Source organism: Tachypleus tridentatus, chromosome 6 (genome assembly GCF_004210375.1).
Source record: "Tachypleus tridentatus isolate NWPU-2018 chromosome 6, ASM421037v1, whole genome shotgun sequence".
Classification (NCBI taxonomy): Eukaryota; Metazoa; Arthropoda; class Merostomata; order Xiphosura; family Limulidae; genus Tachypleus; species Tachypleus tridentatus.
Genome location: NC_134830.1, coordinates 126,890,032 through 126,911,546, shown reverse-complemented (window position 1 = coordinate 126,911,546; position 21,515 = coordinate 126,890,032). Strand labels below are relative to the sequence as shown.

The following is a 21,515-nucleotide window of genomic DNA, read 5'->3' as shown; positions in this document are numbered from 1 at the left end:
TGCTAGCTAACTTCTCTTGACTAGTTGCTAGCTAACTCTGTGCATCCGTTTGTCAACATGGAAGTAAATTGCGCCTCGTGAACCGTCGACAAAGTATTCAATCCAGATCGGATACAGGATTTAATATTGTTTGTAAGTTTCCGGTTATTTGAAATCGTGACAAGTAACATATGTAACATAATAAATTGGAAACTCGTCCGGGATAAATTATAATGTGTAACATCACATAATTTACAGTGTTAATTTGTTAACTTATTTTGTTGTGGCCTGGCATGGCCTAGCGCGTTAAGGTGTGTGTTTCGTAATCTGAGGGTCGCGGGTTCGCGCCCGAGTCGCGCCAAACATACTCTCCCTCCCAGTCGTGGGGGCATTATAATGTGACGGTCAATTCCACTTTTTGTTGGTAAAAGAGTAGCCCAAGAGTTGGCGGTGGGTGGTGATGACTAACTGCCTTCCCTCTAGTCTTACACTGCTAAATTAGGGACGGCTAGCACAGATAGCCCTCGAGTAGCTTTGTGCGAAATTCCAAAACAAACAATTTTGTTGTATTACATTAACTGTTTTTTAATCAGAATATTGCTTATATAATCCTAAATCAGTTTAATTAAAATGTGCATCTTTTTGGTGAAGCACAAAGTAACAAATCCCTAAAAAAATTTACAAGGTTATATTAATATAGATACAAAGTTGCTATTCACTTTTAACATCTTTTTTGAATAGTAAAATCTATAGAACATTCTTTTATCGAGCAGCGGTATGTCTTTGGATTTACAACGCTAAAATCAGGGGTTCGATTCCCCTCGGTGGGCTGAGCAGATAGCCCTTTGTGGCTTTGCTATAAGAAAAACACACACAAACACACACTCTTTTATCGTTTAGAATTATTTATATAAAATTTGTTTTATTTTCCATTGTGAAAGTTGTTCGAATTGTGTGTTTCATTTTCGTTTAGTTGATTTTAAAAATAAAACTACGCAACTGGCTACTTGTCAAGTAGGGGTATTAAAACATACAGTACCTCTAATATTGATACCTTATTAAGGCACTATTTAACGTATGTATCAAGCAACCTAGGTACATCGAAATTAATTTAAAATAAAAATGGAACTCAGTTTGAGTGGATCATATTGAAAGTACACAGGATGCTGTGATTCATACGTTTTACTTTCAGTTCATGAAAAAGCCTACTTTCTCTCTTTGTAAATAAATAGACATAGCCCTGTTAAATTTCCCATCCGGTGCCAATGCACTTTCACCCCTAAATATTGCGACTGGTCCAAAGTGTACTGCTAGCATATGTACATAGTTTAGTGTGTTGTAAGGTCGAGGTTATGTTGCAATTTCGCATGGCAAGCATTTCAAGTTACAAATCTTGTCTATGTCCTTTGTTTTTGACCCATTAATTCATGGGTAATGAAGATTGTTGTTACCGTTTGTTTGTGCTTTTCACGTGTTATTTCACATACTAATATTTATCTCATACACAGTCCTTCAGAACATTGGTCCAAAAATATCAAACCGAGTTAGGTGCTGCTTCGTCCAGTTTCCCTGAAAGATGAAACTCTGCAGTGACGAGGTCTCTGTGTCGATAGTGATTATCACTGCTCTTGTACTAGCAGAGTGTGCCTAGTTGGTTCTGTGAGTCACTGATGTGTGTGAAATAGCTACAAATTCTCGCCATCTACTTGCGGTTCTCTTACAGTTTCGGGTTACCATTCATCCTCAAGGTCCTTTATGTCACAATACAAGAGGTAGGGGAAAGAGGGGAGGAGGACATCAATGTTTCTCTCTCTCGCATCATGTTGGACCCTTTCCTTTGATTGTTGAAGGAGCTTATTCATAAAAACTACTTTGTATCCCGAAACCAGTGGCTGGCTCCAGTGATTGTAATTTTATTTAAGGAGGTACAATGCGAAGAATATATAATACAAGGACGTCTGTTTGCACCTTCTAAAAGCCCAGGCGATTTAAGTGTCTGGAATTTATATGCATAAACGGGTGAATTACTTGAAGTGAATGAACTTTCGCAAATACTGAAACATAATATATGCATGCATATATGTGTATATAAAATCTGTTTCTTTAGATATTCACTAAGTTCTTGTTTGTTATGTGTTGTAAGCATGGATATTCACTAAGTTCGTGTTCGTTATGTGTTGTAAGCATGGATAATTAGAGTATGAATGTCTAAGATTTTCCAGTGGTCCTCTATTTACTAATCATTGATGCACATGTTTTGCATAGCCCATGGTTTTCGAGCTATTTCTGTTTAGTGTTTGTATTTTCAAGTTTTTTAAGAACGTTTGAGTGCGTACCGGGTGTTTAAGGTCTTCCAGTGGCTCTCCAGCTAGAAACGATTCTCTAACGGTCAATCCCACATTTCTAAGAGTTGGTCGCAGGTTGTGTTGACTATCAGCTTCCAATCTAATCTATTTTTTCTAAATTAGTTTCGGACAACGAAGGTATACCTCGAGTAGCTTTGCACGAATTCAACAAACAAGTAAACAGGCTTATTGGATTTAAATATCTTAATTATGCTACTATTTTTTGAAAGTTCTGTAAACATGTAAATTTGAATGACTAATTGAAAATATTAGTTAATTTATGATATGCCTCTATGTCTGTTTACTTGAAATTAAGCTACACAATGGGCTATCTGTGCTCCGTCCACCATGGGTATCAAAACATGGTTTTTATTGGTGTAAGTCCACAGATATGCCGCTGTGCCATTGGAAGGCATGCATCTATGACTGAATAACTACTAGTATGTGACTATGTGTAACGAACATTACTTTGAATAAAAATATATATGGCGTAAACAACATATTTATACATGAATAGCTATCGATTTTTTGAACAAATAATTCAGTTTTAATTTGAGTCTTAATTGCTTTGAATAATAGTTATAATTGTCTAAAGAAACATGTAATTTGTGACACATTCGTAGTATGCAATCTGTTTTCTCTTCCGCTTAATACTTTAATTAATTTGTGATTATTGATACTATAATATTTATTAACAAACATCTATATAAACAGTAGGTTCATATTTCGGTGGATATAGAATAAATGTATTCCCAAACTTTCGAACCTTGCAAATAAAAATATTCTGTGTTCTTTATCTTCATTATTTAGCTGATAAACTAAAGAAAGGTCAGCTAATGATCAGCATCTTGTGACAACTCTTCAGCTATATATTGTTGAGACTAAATAATGGAATTTGATAGTCTCTATTTTACCACAACCATGATACTAAGATACCAAGCGCATTTTTATAGCAACGGGGCGTGAGCCGTTATCGCTAGGATGTGCAATCCGAACACTTTAACCATTAGTCCACGCTGAACCGACTAATATAAACACGCACATACAAATATACAGCCACCTAAAGTTGGTCTGTTTTTTTGTTTTTTTCCTGGTACACTGAATACGTTTCTACAACAATTATAGCTGATTCCTTATAAACTTCGAATGACCTTAAGTAAGTAGCAACATCTGTTTTCAGGAAAGTAATTTCAGTAATTAAAACTTTCTTTTCAATATATACTATCATATTTATTATAAAATAATATCTTTATTTGTCAAACTTTGTAACCATTATTTGTAATTTGTTAATAATTGAACATTATCCACAAAGGAATTAATATTGTTACAAACTATTGAATACCCTTTAACTGACAAATGGCAATTCATTTTAATAGTGTATATGGACTGTATTTAGAAAATTGAAACCCCTTCTTTTGTCAAAAATAGTTAATTGGATTCTGTCTTTTAAAGCAAGAATATCTAAATCTAAATAATGTGTATGATTATAACTATTAATACTTTTTTGGATATATTTGATTTATATATATATAGTTAAGAGTTTATTACTTGTTGCATTTTATAATAATTATTAAAAGGGTGGAGGCTGGAAGTCTTACAAAACTAGAAATAAAATTGTTTATTTCTACCACAAGGTTATTTTCATATCTAAGTATTGGGATGATTGCCTTATTTAATATTTTTAATACTTTATAAACTTATTAAAAAAGACAAAAGCTGGGAGTCTTAACATTGTATAAATATAGGATGGTGTACTGATACTAATTTTTTTATGTCTAAAGATTTTGGTAACTGCTTTTCTATAACTGGTTGCATACAACGAAATGCAGTAGGAGTTGAGGCGTTGTGGGTTTGAGCACTCAACTCCTAACTCCTAACTGATTCTCCATGGCTTGTAACTGCTTTTGGTTCATGTCTGATAGATGGAATACCCCCAACACTTTTGAGGGCTATAACCACAAATGTTTTCTTCATTATGACTTAATGGTAATGACAAGGATTGGTAATGGACAAATTTTTTTGGTGTTTTAAATTTCACTGTGAATGTTGTGGTTTTGATTTGTATAGCAGAGCTCTGTGTATAACAGACATACATATAAGAGTGTACGAATAATGATGGAATAATGTATATATGAGTGTGTGTGATTCAGTCATTGCTTCCACACATCTAGTTTAGGAATTATTTGTCTATCTATGGTCCAACCACCAGACTTATACTCTCTAGTTTAAGAATCACTTGTGTATTTGATTTAAAACATTTAGCAGGTATACAACTTTTGTATTTTTATGATTACAAGTAGCATGTTTTCGTGTTAAGCTCTAACAATGTTATATTTTAGCATAAAACAGGAAAGGATTTCGAAATAAAGCTGTCCATAATTTTTTTTTACCATTTTACTTTCAAACATCACATTGGATTTTGAGATGTTTCATTGATCCAGAGGTACTTGCAAGAAAGTGAAACAACCCGTAGTGACTGGAAAGCCTGAAGAAGTTTGATATTGAGTACGAACTATCCGACAGAGCTATATATGAATAGAAATCAAAACACTGCGTTCCCTTCTTTAAGAGATTTTTCCCAATATTATATTTAATTTCAGTAAAATACCTAATATATCCATCTAACTGAGTTGAAATTCTTACATGTTGTTTTGGAGTAATTAAATCTTTTCATTATGATCTCGATTAAGACTAGTTATTTCTTAGTTGATTTTGAACCATGGTTCTTCATGGTTAAACGTTTATGTTGACGGAGAAGTAGCACTTAATACACCTTGTTAATTTTAATTATTTTTATAAAAACTGTGTTAATTTTAATTATTTTATTCAAATAACAGACACATACAAATGTAGATGGCGCTTTTTAGGATACATTTTTACAAAGATTGTTTATTTCGTTCAGAAATTACGTTTGGTGAACAAAATATAAAGTTACGAGAAATATTTTTATTTGTATATGTTCTCTAGATCACCTGATACCATCTCATTACTTGTTCAATATAAGTAACCTAAGGGACTTAAGTTTATGATAAATGTTTTTGCAGATATTTATACGAAAATTTAAATTGATTTTTACATATTCTGTTTTGCTGTTGTTGTTTTTTTACAGACAATAACTGGTGGGTAAAATAGCGACAACATCAGAAACAGCTGATAAGACGTAAATCACATTTCGAATTTATTTATTCTCTTCAGAGAAAAAAAAAAAAAAACCTTTAGTCAGCCGAACATTCAAATCCTCGTGTCTACCCTATTCAAACAAAGAAGTTCCTAATGTGGGGAGCGTGGTGTATTTTTATTTTGTGCCAGCTCGTTCCACTACCAGTCATCAGATCAGAAAAAACGTTTCATTTAAGAGACCGACATGATAACCTTAGGTACAGAGCGTTCAACGACAAAAATTTGATTACTTCTGAAGATAAAGCACAGGTATTATACTTATATATATTTATTTCATATTTTACAAATGTTTGTTCTTCACTTATGATAAACTAAAGTTAAAAATGTTTTTCACACAATTCATTCAGACTGTTGGTAGAAGGTTAACTTGTTAATGACAACATTTTCATATAATTTTGCCGAGAATATTCATATCAATTTACAATTCTTTCATTATTCTGATTAATTTGTTCCATTATCTGCTTTTGAGTTAACTCTTGTTTCTGTTACTATGACGTCGACCTCTCTTTACAGTTTTTAGTTTTATTCTTTAGTTTTCTATCTTTTGTTCGTTCATATTATTGTTTTGATTTCCTATAATCCTATCAACTATTTCATTTTTTCGCAACTTTGTATTGGTATATATCGCCATTGTTTCAGATAATTTCTCTTGCCACATTCTCTGCAGTTTTGAAGCACCAGTACATGTTTCTAAACACGTTATCTATCCTAGCTGTGGGTGGTATATGAAGAAACATTGTACAGTTGGAAATTTGCTTTAAGATAGACAGCCACTAGTACTTTCACGGAAGACTTATGATGCAGCGCATCACGTTTGTTTGTTTCTTAGATGTGGACACTCACTGATCTTATCAAGTGTTTATTCTGATACTGCGGCCTTACCGACATAACATAAGCAGGAACTTCTACAACTCACGTGCAACTGATAGTCATTTATCCTCCTGAAGAGGTTGTTTACTGAGTTAGATTCGGTTAAAGCGAAAAAAGAGAATCAAATGATCTAACGAAGATTTAATAGAACATGTAACGAACTAAAACATTTTATTATCTTCTCAGTTTCAAACCTTTCAGAAAATAACTTTGTGTAATTTTTATGTTAACCAACAACTGTTGTTTTAAATACTGGTGTATCATCCTTGTGCAATAAGAATTGAGATTATTTCAATAGTTATTAATGTGTTCCAGCACACATTATAATCGAGAAATTAGATTTTCAAAATATCGTTACCGAAAATGTAGTGTTATTTAGAAGTGATAAAAGTTTGTGGACTTTTCAGAAACTTGGTTACCTCAATAATTTTAGTCTAAACAACACACTTTGCACCACTTAGGATGAACAGCCAGCTAAATGAAATCTAAGGTCCAGGCAGATTCAGAACTTCAACCAACAATTTTGTTTTGTTTCTTCACCTTATACTTACATTAGGATAAACGGCCAGATAACCCTGTGATGAAGCTTAGTCAACACTGATTTTGAGCTATATAGCGGGAAGGGGAAGCGACCAGTCGCAACACTCCTTCCTGAATTCTCAATCAAATGAAGTAATTGACCACCATTCTTATAAAACAATTACAATTAAAATGTGTGATAATACCTCATCTAGAATCAGAGATATTAGGATTCTCTGTTCAATATGCTAATTATTATATCACTTTCGGACCAGAGAGAGAGTAACCAACCAGTGACATTCACGTTTTGAATAAGGCACTATTTGGAGCGTAACCAATCAGTAGCATCCACGTTTTGAACCAGGCATTATTAATTAAGTGCAGACCCATATTCAGCTGCATATATTGATTCGAGTCTTGAACATTCAACACCTCAACCCAGCACACAAGTCATGCTTTTCAACATAAGTGATTAAACCATACCTTTTAAACAAAGAGAGATATTTTTTTATAATTGCTGATTGCTTTTCCTAGAACTTCGTCTATACTTAAATACAGCATTCGTTGATAAGAAAGCGTTTACTGTTGCTCACATATAAAGTGTATTGTGTAAGTAATTTACTAAACATTCCTTATTAATGTCACAACAGTTTTCTGTAACGGTTTGTTTGATTGGTTTTAACGTAAATTTACACAATAGTCTATCTACGAGACGAACCCCAAATTTTAGAGTTGTAAGTCGTAAACTTATCGTTAATCCACAGGAGATGTTTAGCAACAGAAAGTTTTTATTTAACAAATAAAAGTATACATATACGGGGTTAGCAATCCAAATTTCGCAATTTGACATGCAAAAGCTTATGGTAACACATGTTGAAACAGAAACCTAAATAAACTAACTAATTAACAGAAATATTTCATGCACACTATTAAACTTGTCAATGAACAATAAAATTTCGAAAAGAATGGTAATCATAACAGCAAAATATGTACCCTCCCTTTTTATTTTGTTTCTATACTTGGCCTATTAGATACTGTATGTAACATGTTGCAGATCAAAAGATCTAATGATCGGGCTGAATACACTCTGCACTTTTAAGTGTAAACACGTTATAAAAGTAAGAATAAATCGTAATGTTCAGTTCAAAATACCTTAGAAAGCATTAGATTTGGCCAGAAATAAACTCTCTGAATCTCTAACTTTTTGCTGTTTTGCTCATACGTCTCATAAGACAGTTTTCAAGTTGAAAACTCGAATTGAAACTATTATTTTTTGCATATTTGTCTACCTTATTATATCAGCATTTTCCTTTGCACATTCCCTTGGCAACTCTGAATGTTGTTTCTGAGATTTTTGAAAGGAAAATTTAATTCATCCAGAAATTCTTGATGGTCATCTCAATAGATAACGTATGTGACGTATTTTGTTCTTTCTTTTAGGAGGTTCTGGCGAGGTATGGTTACTTGAAATGTGGCTCTAGAAGACAAAAACGAAGCCTTTTTTCAGGTTTCCTGAATGTAATTCCAGATGAAGGAGAAAGGACTAGCATTTCCCGTACTTGTACCAAAATGGAAGTCGAGGATGCCATAAAAAACTACCAGAGAACATACAATATGCCACAAACTGGTCGTTTGGATTCCGATACTTTGCGTGTCATGAGCGAATCACGTTGTGGAAACTCTGATGATGAATCAGATGCAGTTCCTTTTCAGCCATTATCTAATGACGGCCTGAAACGTAAGTGTGGGGTGAGCCAAAACCTGATATATATAAGCTGTTTTTCCTTTAAAAACTATTATATTTGTATTTCATTAATACAACATTATTCTTGAGCTGTACATTTATTTAAAAGTTAATATTTTATGTTTGTGCATTCATGACCCTGTTTATTACTTTTGTTTGATTTTCCATATTCTATCCTACATTAGTTTTTGAATTTCTATTAACTGAGTTATAAAGTCTGTGTCATAATGTTACTATCTACTGAATGCGATTTTATAAGTGATTGATTGATAAGTTACACAGTGAACTATCTCTGCTCTGTCCACCACGGATATCGAGACCACGTTTCTAGTAGTATGAATCCGTAAGTGAGTGATTTTACAAACATTGTTATTCATAGGTCTCAGTAGAAAGAAAACGTAGTTTACAAGTGAATATTAAAGGTAAGCCAGACTTAATGAAAGACACTGTGTATTTAATACTCAGATAGTTGAGCATTACTTTATAACATCCGTACAACCGGTTGAAATAGTCTCCTATTAAGATATTTCTGTTTTTTTATTCAAAAATGTTCCGATTTTGTTCATTCTTTCTGAAACAAATTTTGCTTCCCATCCATATACAACAGTTTTTTCCCCTGTTTTCCATCATTATTGGAATATATTTCTGCACGACATTGTTTGTCTCATTATCTGACTTGTTGAAGCCAATCCACCCCAAAGAAAAACAAACCCAAACAATAAAAAAAAAATCGTTTTGAACATCCCATGCTCCTTATAGAAGCTGGTTAACTTTGATTAAAAATATAATTACAGAGTTCTCAACAACCAATTTTCTTATAAAGAAATGATCAGACAACATACATTGATAATCTACAAAATATGATTACATTTAGAAATGAGTTTTTCGAATATAAATATCCCACACTATTCAATGAAACGTCATAGAAACACCACTATCAGAAACTACTTAATAAGCATTTAGCTCTTCAGCAGTTTTTTAGCATAAAAATAGGCTCGGCATGGCCATGTGGGTAAAGGCGTTCGACTCGTAATTATGGACGGCTAGCGCAGGTAGCCCTCGAGTAGCTTTGCGCGAAATTCAAAAACAAAACCAAACAGTATAAAAAATATAAAGACAACAGTAAAATTGACCAATTATAGCTAAGTTACTTTCGTAAGCAAAATTGACTAAATATATTTGTATTATAACGAGTACGTTTTACAAGAATTGTGGTGTTACTAATTCTTACTGGTAAACAATATTTTTATCCTTGTCTGTCATTCATGCAATTTAAAAACGTTCTCTATTATTGTCTATCTACACAAATAAAGAAGCTTATGGTGTACGCAAGCTTTCACTGGAGTAAAGACCTGTATTGTGTCTTGTAGATGCACACTTACATGTAAGTCGTTCCAAACGGGACACTCCAGAGCCTTCACTATCGTTACACGACATTATCACGACCACTGCAAAAGAACCTGCTTCGAATTATGGTCCTCTCCCAGGCACTACTCTCTCACGCAGACTTCACTGGATGGAAGAATACGGCAAGTATATTGAAAGTGGGGCTTTTGAGCAGAAACTGGAAAAGATGTACGATTACGTCCAATCTCGTCGAAGGAAGAAACGTTCATTAGCTGTTGGTATTCAAGGCCATGCTTTTACTTCGGTGAGATCAACTTATTATTTCTTTTGAAGGGTTAATTTTAAAGTAAATACATATCTGTACCATATTTTACCCTTATCACAGATAACTACTTTCGTAAAATGTTTTTATTATTATTAAACTAATTACTAAAAAACATCACGTTTATTCAATAATGGGAATGTTGTTACATGTACGCCTGTTACATTTCGGGAGTATTCACACACACACACGTACATATATATATATTACAGTCCTTAACTACGTTACACACCGGTTTTAAATTGTACGTTGCAATTAGTTATATAACTCGGTAAGCTAATTTGAGAAAATTTATATTGCAGTTTCCCTAACCATGTGATAACAGTTTTCGGATTAACAGACGTTAAGTTCAACACGACAATAATGTTATTTTATATTATTATTCTCCAATATTGCTTTATTAAATATGGTATATATGTTAACACTCGTTTACTGTGTAAAAGTACGTGATAATCTGTTACTCATGATTCTGATTATAGATCAGCTACTGATTTACTACAAGAAAGTTGTAGTAAATTTTAAAATTATAATGCTATAAAAATGTACTATACTTTTTTTACTATATGTAAAAAACCAGTAATACGTGAACCATCACTGATGAGAAGCTTTGGGGTGAAATTATTTTTTTCCTTAACCATTAAATTTTAAATTTGACCAACACTTCTTATTTTAAACTTGCAAGTTTCGTTAATTGACATATCTATATTAAATGTAATAAGTTACTTTATGGATTTTACACAGTGGAATTGAGCAACAAACTATTGCACTTTCACGTCAAGATGGGTGGCTTGTCAAACATTATTAAACAAACTAAAAATTTTGGAACAAAATATTGAAATAAGTATATCATCGTCACAAATATTCCTCTTTTTTCATTCTTTCTATCCTCTATAGCATCTTACTCTCATCCTTTTGTTTAAAAAAATATATTCTATCCTTTGTCGCAGTTCTTTTCGTAATCCATTTTTTTCTTCCAAATACTTTATTTGAGGATTCGGGTATCTCAGTTTTTATTTTGTTTCCTTTACTTGTGGCTCTCAATGTTACTTCTGGCACTTGTGTTTGATCTCTGCTTTTTCATTCATTGCACATATGTTAGTGTTCCTCTCCGCTCAGGCCGGACATAGCCAGGTGGGTTAAGACGTTCGACTCGTAATATGAGGGTTGCGGGTTCGAATCCCCGTCGCACCAAACATGTTCGCCCTTTCAGCCGTGGGGGCGTTATAATGTTTCGATCAATCTCACAACTCGTCGGTAAAAGAGTAGCCCAAGAGTTGGCGGTGGGTGGTGATGACTAGCTGCCTTCCCTCTAGTCTTACTCTGCTAAATTAGGGATGGATAGCGCAGATAGCCTTCGAGTAGCTTTGCGCGAAATTCAAAACAAACAAACAAATCCTCTCCGCTACCATAAGGTCTTGTGCATCTGACCCTCCTGGGTATTCAAAATCTAACATATCCAAATACCCACAAAGAAAAAGCGAAGCGCTCCCATAATCATCTTATTAAATTGCGTTTGTTTGTTCATACATGATCCATTTCCACATTTCTAGTCCGTACTTTAACGGTTGCTTTAAACACACTGTTTTGAAATTCAGGGTATTTTATGAATTTTCTTTTTTCCTGTTTCCCACGCTACAAGAATTATGGCTAATCGTATCAAAACAGACTCTTCATTGAAGTCAAACTATATTTTTTTCATGTGTTAAAAGGTACAGTATAGACTACTTTTAAATAACATATTTAATTGCTTTACAGAATGTTTTTATTAATTAAAAATAATGAATTATATTCGTACTACATTTTTAGCCTTGTACTTGCCAATTACCTGTGTAGAAAATAGGATGCTGATGAATAGTCCTTTGGCCTGTGGGCCCGGCATGGCCAAGCGTGTTAAGGCGTGCGACTCGTAATCTGAGGGTTGCGGGTTCGAATCCCCGTCGCACCAAACATGCTCGCCCTTTCAGCCGTGGGGGCGTTATAATGTTTCGATCAATCTCACAACTCGTCGGTAAAAGAGTAGCCCAAGAGTTGGCGGTGGGTGGTGATGACTAGCTGCCTTCCCTCTAGTCTTACTCTGCTAAATTAGGGATGGATAGCGCAGATAGCCTTCGAGTAGCTTTGCGCGAAATTCAAAACAAACAAACAAATCCTCTCCGCTACCATAAGGTCTTGTGCACCTGACCCTCCTGGGTATTCAAAATCTAACATATCCAAATACCCACAAAGAAAAAGCGAAGCGCTCCCATAATCATCTTATTAAATTGCGTTTGTTTGTTCATACATGATCCATTTCCACATTTCTAGTCCGTACTTTAACGGTTGCTTTAAACACACTGTTTTGAAATTCAGAGTATTCTATGAATTTTCTTTTTCCTGTTTCCCACGCTACAAGAATTATGGTTAATCGTATCAAAACAGACTCTTCATTGAAGTCAAACTATATTTTTTTCATGTGTTAAAAGGTACAGTATAGACTACTTTTAAATAACATATTTAATTGCTTTACAGAATGTTTTTATTAATTAAAAATAATGAATTATATTCGTACTACATTTTTAGCCTTGTACTTGCCAATTACCTGTGTAGAAAATAGAATGCTGATGAATAGTCCTTTGGCCTGTGGGCCCGGCATAGCCAAGCGTGTTAAGGCGTGCGACTCGTAATCTGAGGGTCGCGGATTCGCATCCCCGTCGTGCCAAACATGCTCGCCCTCCCAGCCGTGGGGGCGTTATAATGTGACGGTCAATCCCACTATTCGTTGGTAAAAGAGTAGCCCAAGAGTTGGCGGTGGGTGGTGATGACTAGATGCCTTCCCTCTAGTCTCACACTGCTAAATTAGGGACGGCTAGCACAGATACCCCTCGAGTAGCTTTGTGCGAAATTCAAAACAAACAAAACAAACAAACAAACCTTTGGCCTGCTGTTCTCATCAGATCACTGATGGGCGATGTTGACCAACTGTCACTTTAAAAATGCAATACATATACTTAAATGTTCTTATCACCTCAATTTTTTCCTCACATTTTATTATTGTTTTTTCTTTTTTCAAAACTTCTATATTTGATTTTCACACGTTATCATCTGTTTTTCAAGATATTATTTATAAACTTAAGATCATTGATTTGTAACCTTTTTAATTATTTTACTTTATTATTTTATTTGCATAAATTTCATCGCTAATGTATTTGAAATAGTATCAGTACCTAAACATATTGTTAGATCTTCGACTTACAGATCCTATTGATGCTTTAGGAACTGGTCACATGGCGTCTAGTGGAGTCTGCTTACAGTAACCAGCTTACAATAAACACACAGAGGAAAGCCTTTGCTCTGGCTTTTCGAATGTGGGGTGAGGTGATCCCTCTGCTGTTTCAAGAAGACACGCGTTCTCGAGTCGATGACGTTGATATTTTGATCGCATTTGGGCGAGGTTGGTAGTTTTCACGTATTTTGTATATATACGAATCCCAACCCTCTCTAAACTTTGTGACATATAAAGACCTTTCTTCTATTATATAAATATTGTGCTTTTCACTCCCTGATTTACTTGCTTTTCTATTGGCAAAGTAAAGTTTTCTGAAAACTGTCAAAGAAATGCTCAAGCTCAGGAGATAGTAGAGACATCCTGATTGTTCCTGCCATTTTTATTTGGTTTCCAGACCTCAAACGGCAAGTTGTTTTGTGCATTATAGCCATAACTCCACATTTTATGAAGGTGCGACAGCTATAATGTGTCGATCTATAAAAATAATAATTTATTTGAAAAATTGCCTCTGTAAGAAGCTTGGAATCTAAATATCATTTCAAACTACAAAAATGAGAGCCCCCCGAAAAAACAAAAACGTTGGACAGTGTACAATATATTTCTTTTGTATCGATTTATCTGGAACTGTTTAACTCAACTGAAGTGAATATTCTATAAATATTGGAAAATATGCATAGGAATAATGAATAATATTGGTATAAATCCAAATATCTTGGAATTATTCCTCTTCTATCAAATTAAAATTCACAACGCCAGAATACAGTCATGTTTTGACAGTATACACTTTGGTTTATTGGTATCTAACAATCAAACAATATCCCATGAACATAATACCCATAAAAGGCCAGGAAGTCATATTATTACCAGTAGTAGTGTGGTAATTACACTTACTACTTTTAAAATAGAAGTACTACAGAATAAACGTGTAGAAATCAAAATTTGGCTTGTGAAGGCTACTTGATTAAAAATACTGAGGCAAAAATGCATGCTTCAATAGGAGTTGTATGGAAGCCTTGCAGAGGTACATGAAACTAGTAATGTTGATAATAGAAATAGTCAAGTATATTGGAGATGTTGCCGAATTACTCGACTTTACAGAATATTATCGCCAGAACTGTGAGATACATTAGCACGATGTCCTTGGATATGTAGCTTTTCATGCCATACAACTGAAGGGGTTTAGTTAGACCAAAATGGCTAAAATAGGCGTTACACTTCAAACAAGAGTATGAGCAAAGTTGGAGAATAGTAGTTTTACAGATTCATTTAAATTCAGACTTTTTGGCAACTATCTTTGATAGTTTAAAAAGTATAAAAAGCTACGAACGAGATTTGAAAAAAAAAGATTGTTGCTATTATTCTGGCTAATAAGACATATAACTGACGATTGTTATTTCTGGTAACTAGTTTTTTCTTCTGTGCAACAAATAAAGCATTTCAATGATTCAATGACTACAGCACTTTATATACAATTAAACTTTAATAGAAGACATGCATTAAAATGTTGAACAACCAAAAATAATAGAGAGAACTCACATCAGAAAATATCTGTGAAAACAGAGACAAACTCCTGACAGAAAGTTGTTAATTTCATATTGTTATATATAAGAATGGAAATAGCATATTCTTGTCACAGAGATTCACAAACCCTTTGAAGTGCGTTTGAGAGCAAGTGAAATCATAAACAGTTAGGTTTAAAGATGTACCTCTTAATTTGTATTAATCATGGCAATCTTGCTAGCAGTCCAGTTTCAACAAGATTTTGAAGAATACCGAAACGTCCTTCAAACATAACGTTGCTAAATAACTTGTGGTTGATGCTGCTTTTTAAATTTCTGTTTTACTAAGAATACTTTTTGTTTGTTTAGTTGATAAGATGGATCTATTTGACGTATGTGAATTTTTAGTTCTTATCGAACCTCTTTAATAAGTTGTAGTCCATCTTGTTTTTTAAATAAATACAGAAAAATGACTGCTTACTCAATATTCAAGCTGAAAAAATATTCTACAAGGTAATCCACTGATTTGTAGAACATGTGACTACAATAGCATTTTCTCTACCGCTGACAAACATTTATGTCAGGATTCTCTCAGTGGACACACCAAATAACCCGATGTGGCTTTGCTAAAAGAAAAACACACTAACACATATATCAGGATCTTAACACATTTTCAATCTACCTTTCTTTCCTGTCTTATGGAGGAAAAAGTAGTTTCGTTTTTGTTTTTTTGCATATAATATGTAAAATATTGACAAAACCCGTATTCTGATATGTTTCCATAATATTATCTCTCACGATCTTTTTCATTTTCAATAGGTTAATTAAAGACTGGAAATGAATAAAAATACGTTAAGACTTAAATGCTTCTCAAATACAGATTTCAATTCACCATTTAGTTTGACGAAGATTATTGTCACATGTAATTGCATTCTTAAATTAGTATATATATATATATATATATATTATTATATAATAGTAACAACTTCCTGTATATCATCTACAAAACTTTATATTTGGAAGTTTTTGAAAGATTCGCACCATATTCGAGACTTGGTAGTAAAAACATTGCAAATGATTATTTTTGTCAGTAAATATGATGAAAACTACATCTGAAATTTGGCAAACACTAATTGTACAAAAATAAGCATGGTACTTTTTTAAAAATTGCAGCGCTCTAACAATTGCACAATAATTCTAAGATATTTTTTTGCAAAATTTGAAAAACTTCCCACCGTAGTGGTCATGTTTGATGTCAGGTTATCATTAAAAACAAAATCTGAAATAGAAAAATTCAAGGAATACCCCTATTTAGTTTTATTCAGATTGACTCTATGGTCCTGGAGAATAAAACTGCAATGTGAAACGCTTTCGAACAGATGATGACGAGAACAAAGATGACAATAGTTCAGATGGCCTTTCAGATCATATAAGCAAAAATATTGATGACACAAACACCATACTATGACAAGGACCGTGATAGAAACTAATATTACTATTTCAAGCCTTCAGTGACTTTTGGCACATGCGAGATAAGATGATAGTTTATGAGTGTGTGTTTGGCACATCTTCTAAGCGAGATAATAGAATGATAGCGTTGTAAATCCGTTTATGTATATATAAGAGTGACATACAATGTGTTTGTGGACCGTTTCTTATAGCTTGTCAAGATCATTTGTGTTGTTTTGTTTATTTCATAGATGTTATTGCTATGTTATTGATGTTCTCTAAGAAATTTACATCTTGAAAGATAGGGCTAGTTTTTTTCTGCTGAGCACATCAAGGGGAATCGAACCCCTCATTTTAGCGTTGTAAATCCGTAGACTTACTGCTGTACTAGCGGGGAATATCTTGTAGTTTTCTTTCAATGTCTGAAATTCTAGCACACGTTTGACACCAGCAAAATCATTTTTCTTTCCTTGAACTTTATATTAGTATGAAAAATATGAATTTTTTTTTCAAACCCCTGTCAACAAATGTTACAATAGCATTAACAGTGTTCCATATTAACCGATCAATATGAATGCTTTCCCTTAATAGCTTGTATGTTTTATTGAGAGGTTCCATATGAATATGAAGACAAAAGATATATTTATAAGCTTCTACTGTGATATCTTAACTTACTTTTATAATATGACTGTTTAATATCTTTAATTCTGCTAAATTACAAATTATAATCATTATATGTCCATTTCATCTTCCAACATTCAAAGGTCATGTTCTCATGAAAAGAAATTAATCGGTAATACTCGTCAAAAAATATACAAGATTCATAGAATAATTGGTGAAGTCCTATTAACTTGTTTGTTTGACAACCGTTACCAACTGTTTGTTGTGTTGGTGCTGGCACAACTATCGTAATTTGTTTTATCTCTTAATAATCCAAACTTTGTTCAATTTCTGAATTTAATTATCGTGTCAAAAATATTAGTTTCTCTTCAGTGCTATCAAGTCGACAAAAATTCACATCGTAGGTTACATATTAGTTTTGATAGGTACTTCTGAAAACTCTACTACCTTGTATTTGGACGTGTGAAGGTTTGATGTTAGAAGGTTTCGCTCTTTAAACATAGACGTTTTGTTTTATTGTTGAGTCTAAATCACACATTTAAAGAAACAGAGTTTTGAAATCCAATGTTTACCAAGGTTCTTCGACAATCATATTCAATTTTTAGATAGACAAATACTGATAATTCCACGATAGTACAGCATATAATATAGAGAAAACAAAACATCAGGTACGATGGTAATAAAATCTACGAAATCTTTAATTTGGCACAATGTGATTTTTTTTTAAAGTCGTATATACATAACATATTGAATATCTCTAGAAAAGATAACAATAATAGAACATGGTTCGAACTGTGATGTAAGAATACTGGTGAATCAAATGTTGTAGATGCCAAATGAAAGTTACAAAAAAACTACACGTTTAAACCAAGTGTATAAATTGTACCTAGAGTATTGACAAGACATTGTTCTTCGCTTTCGTGCAAAATAACGGTTTGTTGGTGTAGAACTTAGAACAACAAGCACGAAAGGTGACACGTTGTGTTCATTTTCAGGAAATGTGTCTTGAGACTGATAAATCAACATTACGATTTATTGTGTCGTGCGTGCTTGCGAAATCTGTCATTAATTTTGTGATCAGTCTCATCAATGTGCAGCAAGTTATGTTCGAATTTGTTATCTATATAGGACTTTAACAAATATAACCTGAAGAAAGGTTCAGGCCAGAAACACTATGCCATATTATAGGTTATATTCCTATGATATCTATTTTTCCCCTAAACTTTGTCTTAGATCTTCTGTGTGATTTTATATATGTATATTTTGACTCTTTACGATACACAGTATATATCCACCATGATGCGTTATCTGCAACAGGTTAGATCTTATGCCTCTCATGATGTGTTATGCGTTTATGTTCACAGCACTTCTATCACACATTATACGTTGAAACCAGGGCCGGCATGGCCAGGAGGTCAAAGCCCTCGACTCGCAATCCTCGTCACACCAAACATGCTATCCCTTTTAGCTGTGGGGCATTATAATTCGACGGTCAATCCCACTATTCATTTGTAAAAGAATAGTCCAAGAGTTGACGGTGGGTGATGATGACTAGCTGCCTTCCCTCTAGTCTTACACTGCTAAATTAGGGACGGCTAGCGCAGATGACCCTCGTGTAGTTTTGCGCGAAATAAAAACAAACAAACTTTGAAACCATGGTTTTATAAATTCTGAAATATATAATCATAGTTTATTGCTTTCAATATTGATTTTTTTAAATATAATATTAACTAGGCACGTATATCTCTTGTAAGGCAGTATATTCGGATTATTTTAATATCGTACAGGTGCAAATTGGGGGGTTTAATACTCTATGTTTCAAGATCTGCCATCTCCTTATTTCATTCTAAAAACTAGAAAATATATCAAATGAGTGACGTAATTAACCGCTAACTCTCGTTCTTAGGAACACAGAGATAGGCCCGCTCTTTTATTTTGCGATTACTGACAATCTAGCCTGCTTTGAACTAGGCCGGAAACATCGTATTTGCTCAATTAACTATGCGGTGACAGTTTGGACTAATTGAGACCAAGCCCCAAATTGCAAATTACATCAGTGAAAAAACGTCCTCCCCTTAACCTTACGGAGGGTGAGAAAAAGGATCGGGTAAACTGATTCGTATTACGTTTAATATTAAAGGTCATAAGGTTAAACCAAGTATGTGTGTTATTTCTGCGATGAACATCCTTTTTGTCATAATTTTTTTTCTCTAACCGTTAAGAAAGAAACGAAACTATTATGTACCATGGGGAAGAAGGGAAAAAAATTGCAGTTCAGGGGTAAGTTTGTTATATAAGCATAATACAGTATTGTGTGTTAGTAGCTAATATTCAGTTGCATAGAAACATAAGTTAAAAATAACTTAATTTTTTCATTAGAAAATGCATTTTCTTATAGCAAAAGCACACTGAGCTCAGAAGTGGAATCGAACCCCTGATTTTAGGGTTGTAAATCGAAAGATTTACCGCTGTACTATCGGGTGACCGTTAGAAACTACATTACGATTCTATACTATTAACTGCACCCTTTTTTAACACAGTGTCATCAAGTTATAAATGTAAAAATATAACTAATTTTAAGCCACTGTGCTGTGATTTCCACTCTGACAGACTTATTTTATTCCTGCTCGTTTAGTGTATAGTTTTGTTAGTTCTGATCATTTCACATATAATTTTCACAAGTTATTTTTTGACAACGTTTTGTTCAATGAGATACCTTTCGGGAATTGTATATCAGAATAAATCTAATGCACGTAAAAATTGTTTTTGTTACTGTCATTTGGTGTTGATTTTATAAACAATATCAGGTTAAACTTGAAGTGTATAATACATTAAACCATACTGACTGTATAAACATCTTTTATTTAAAGGAGAACATTTGAACTGCCCTAACCATTTTGACGGATTCGGTGGCCAACTTGCTCATACAATCAAATTAACCGGTAATACGGAAATTCATGTGGATGACGACGAGTATCTGACTCTGGGTTCAGAGCACGGAATTAATCTCATTAAAGTAGCAGTCCACGAAGTAGGCCATTCTCTGGGGATGTTCCACACATCAAGAAATTACTCCATCATGTACGCCATCTACTCAAAAGTCATTCCTAACAATAACTTCGAACTCGGATGGGAAGACCGTAAAATGGTCCAGAAAATGTATGGTAAGAGGAATAGGTTATATTTGAGTGCGTACATCGTTTACCCGTTTGGGTTCATGTAATATGTGAGTGCGTACATCGTCTACCTGTTTCGGTTCAGGTTATATTTGAGTGCGTACATCGTTTACCCAGTTTTGGTTCAGGTTATACAGTCATGTGAAAAAGTTAGGACACCCTATGAAAGCCTGTGTATTCTTGTAACATTTTTTGATATATAGATATTTAATCTCAATTTTAACAATAGTGAGGGATTATAGTAATATAACTAAACAATTAAAACTGAAGAAAAGACTTTTCAAGATCGTCTGTAAATGTAATTCTACAAAAATGCATATTCTGAGGAAAAAGTTAGGACACCCCCACATTTATTCTTACTTAAAAAGGCTCAACTCACACACAGGTGTATCACACCAGGTGCACATGATTAGAAGATCGTTACTCAGCATTTTGAATAAGGCTTGCCCGATTTAAACCTCAGACATTTAGTTTAGTGTGCTCCTAACTGTTGAAGTGAGAGTGAGCACCATGGTGAGAGCAAAAGAGCTGTCTGAGGCTTTCAGAAAGAAAATTGTAGCAGCTTATGAGTCTGGTAAGGGATTTAAAAGGATCCCAAAATATTTTGAAATCAGCCATTCCACTGTCCGGAAAATAGTCAACAAGCGGAGGGCTTTCAAAACAACTGCCAACATGCCCAGGTCTGGTCGTCCAAGCAAGTTCACCCCGAGAGCAGACCGCAAGATGCTAAAAGAGGTCTCCAAACACCCTTTCATGTCGTCACGGGACCTACAGCAGGCTCTGGCTACTGTTGATGGAAAGTGCATGCCTCTACAATCAGAAAGAGACTGCACAAGTTTAACTTGCATGGGAGGTATGTAAGGAGGAAACCTTCGTTCTCTTAGAGAAACATCAAGGCCAGGCTGAAGTTTGCCAGAGAGAATGTGGACAAAGACGAGGACTTCGGAAATAATGTTCTTTAGACAGATGAGTCCAAAATTGAATTATTTGGACACCAGAACAGAGGACATGTTTGGCGTAAACCAAATATAGCATTCCAGGAAAAGGACCTCATACCAACTGTGAAGCATGGAGGTGGAAGTGTCATGGTTCGGGGCTGCTTTGCTGCAGCAGGACCTGGACAGCTCACAGTCATAGAATACACCATGAATTCTATTGTGTATCAGAGGGTGCTTGAAGATCATGTGAGACCATCTGTA

The 21,515-nt window shown here is 34.1% G+C and overlaps 1 protein-coding gene and 1 long non-coding RNA gene across 2 annotated transcripts in view; one reads left to right on the top strand and one right to left on the bottom strand.

Moving 5' to 3' along the window:
• Positions 1-10,156, bottom strand: part of LOC143253609 (uncharacterized) — a 59,032-nt gene extending 48,876 nt beyond the window's left edge. Inside the window, exon 1 of the long non-coding RNA XR_013029731.1 lies at positions 10,020-10,156. This is a non-coding gene — a long non-coding RNA (uncharacterized LOC143253609). The remainder of the gene's footprint in view (positions 1-10,019) is intronic.
• Positions 1-21,515, top strand: part of LOC143253607 (matrix metalloproteinase-21-like) — a 40,936-nt gene that overhangs the window by 8,589 nt on the left and 10,832 nt on the right. Inside the window, exons 2-6 of the mRNA XM_076507724.1 lie at positions 5,434-5,753; positions 8,334-8,631; positions 10,008-10,288; positions 13,559-13,736; positions 20,011-20,304. Coding sequence (XP_076363839.1) covers positions 5,598-5,753; positions 8,334-8,631; positions 10,008-10,288; positions 13,559-13,736; positions 20,011-20,304 — 1,207 coding nt within the window. The 5' untranslated portion in view covers positions 5,434-5,597. The remainder of the gene's footprint in view (positions 1-5,433; positions 5,754-8,333; positions 8,632-10,007; positions 10,289-13,558; positions 13,737-20,010; positions 20,305-21,515) is intronic.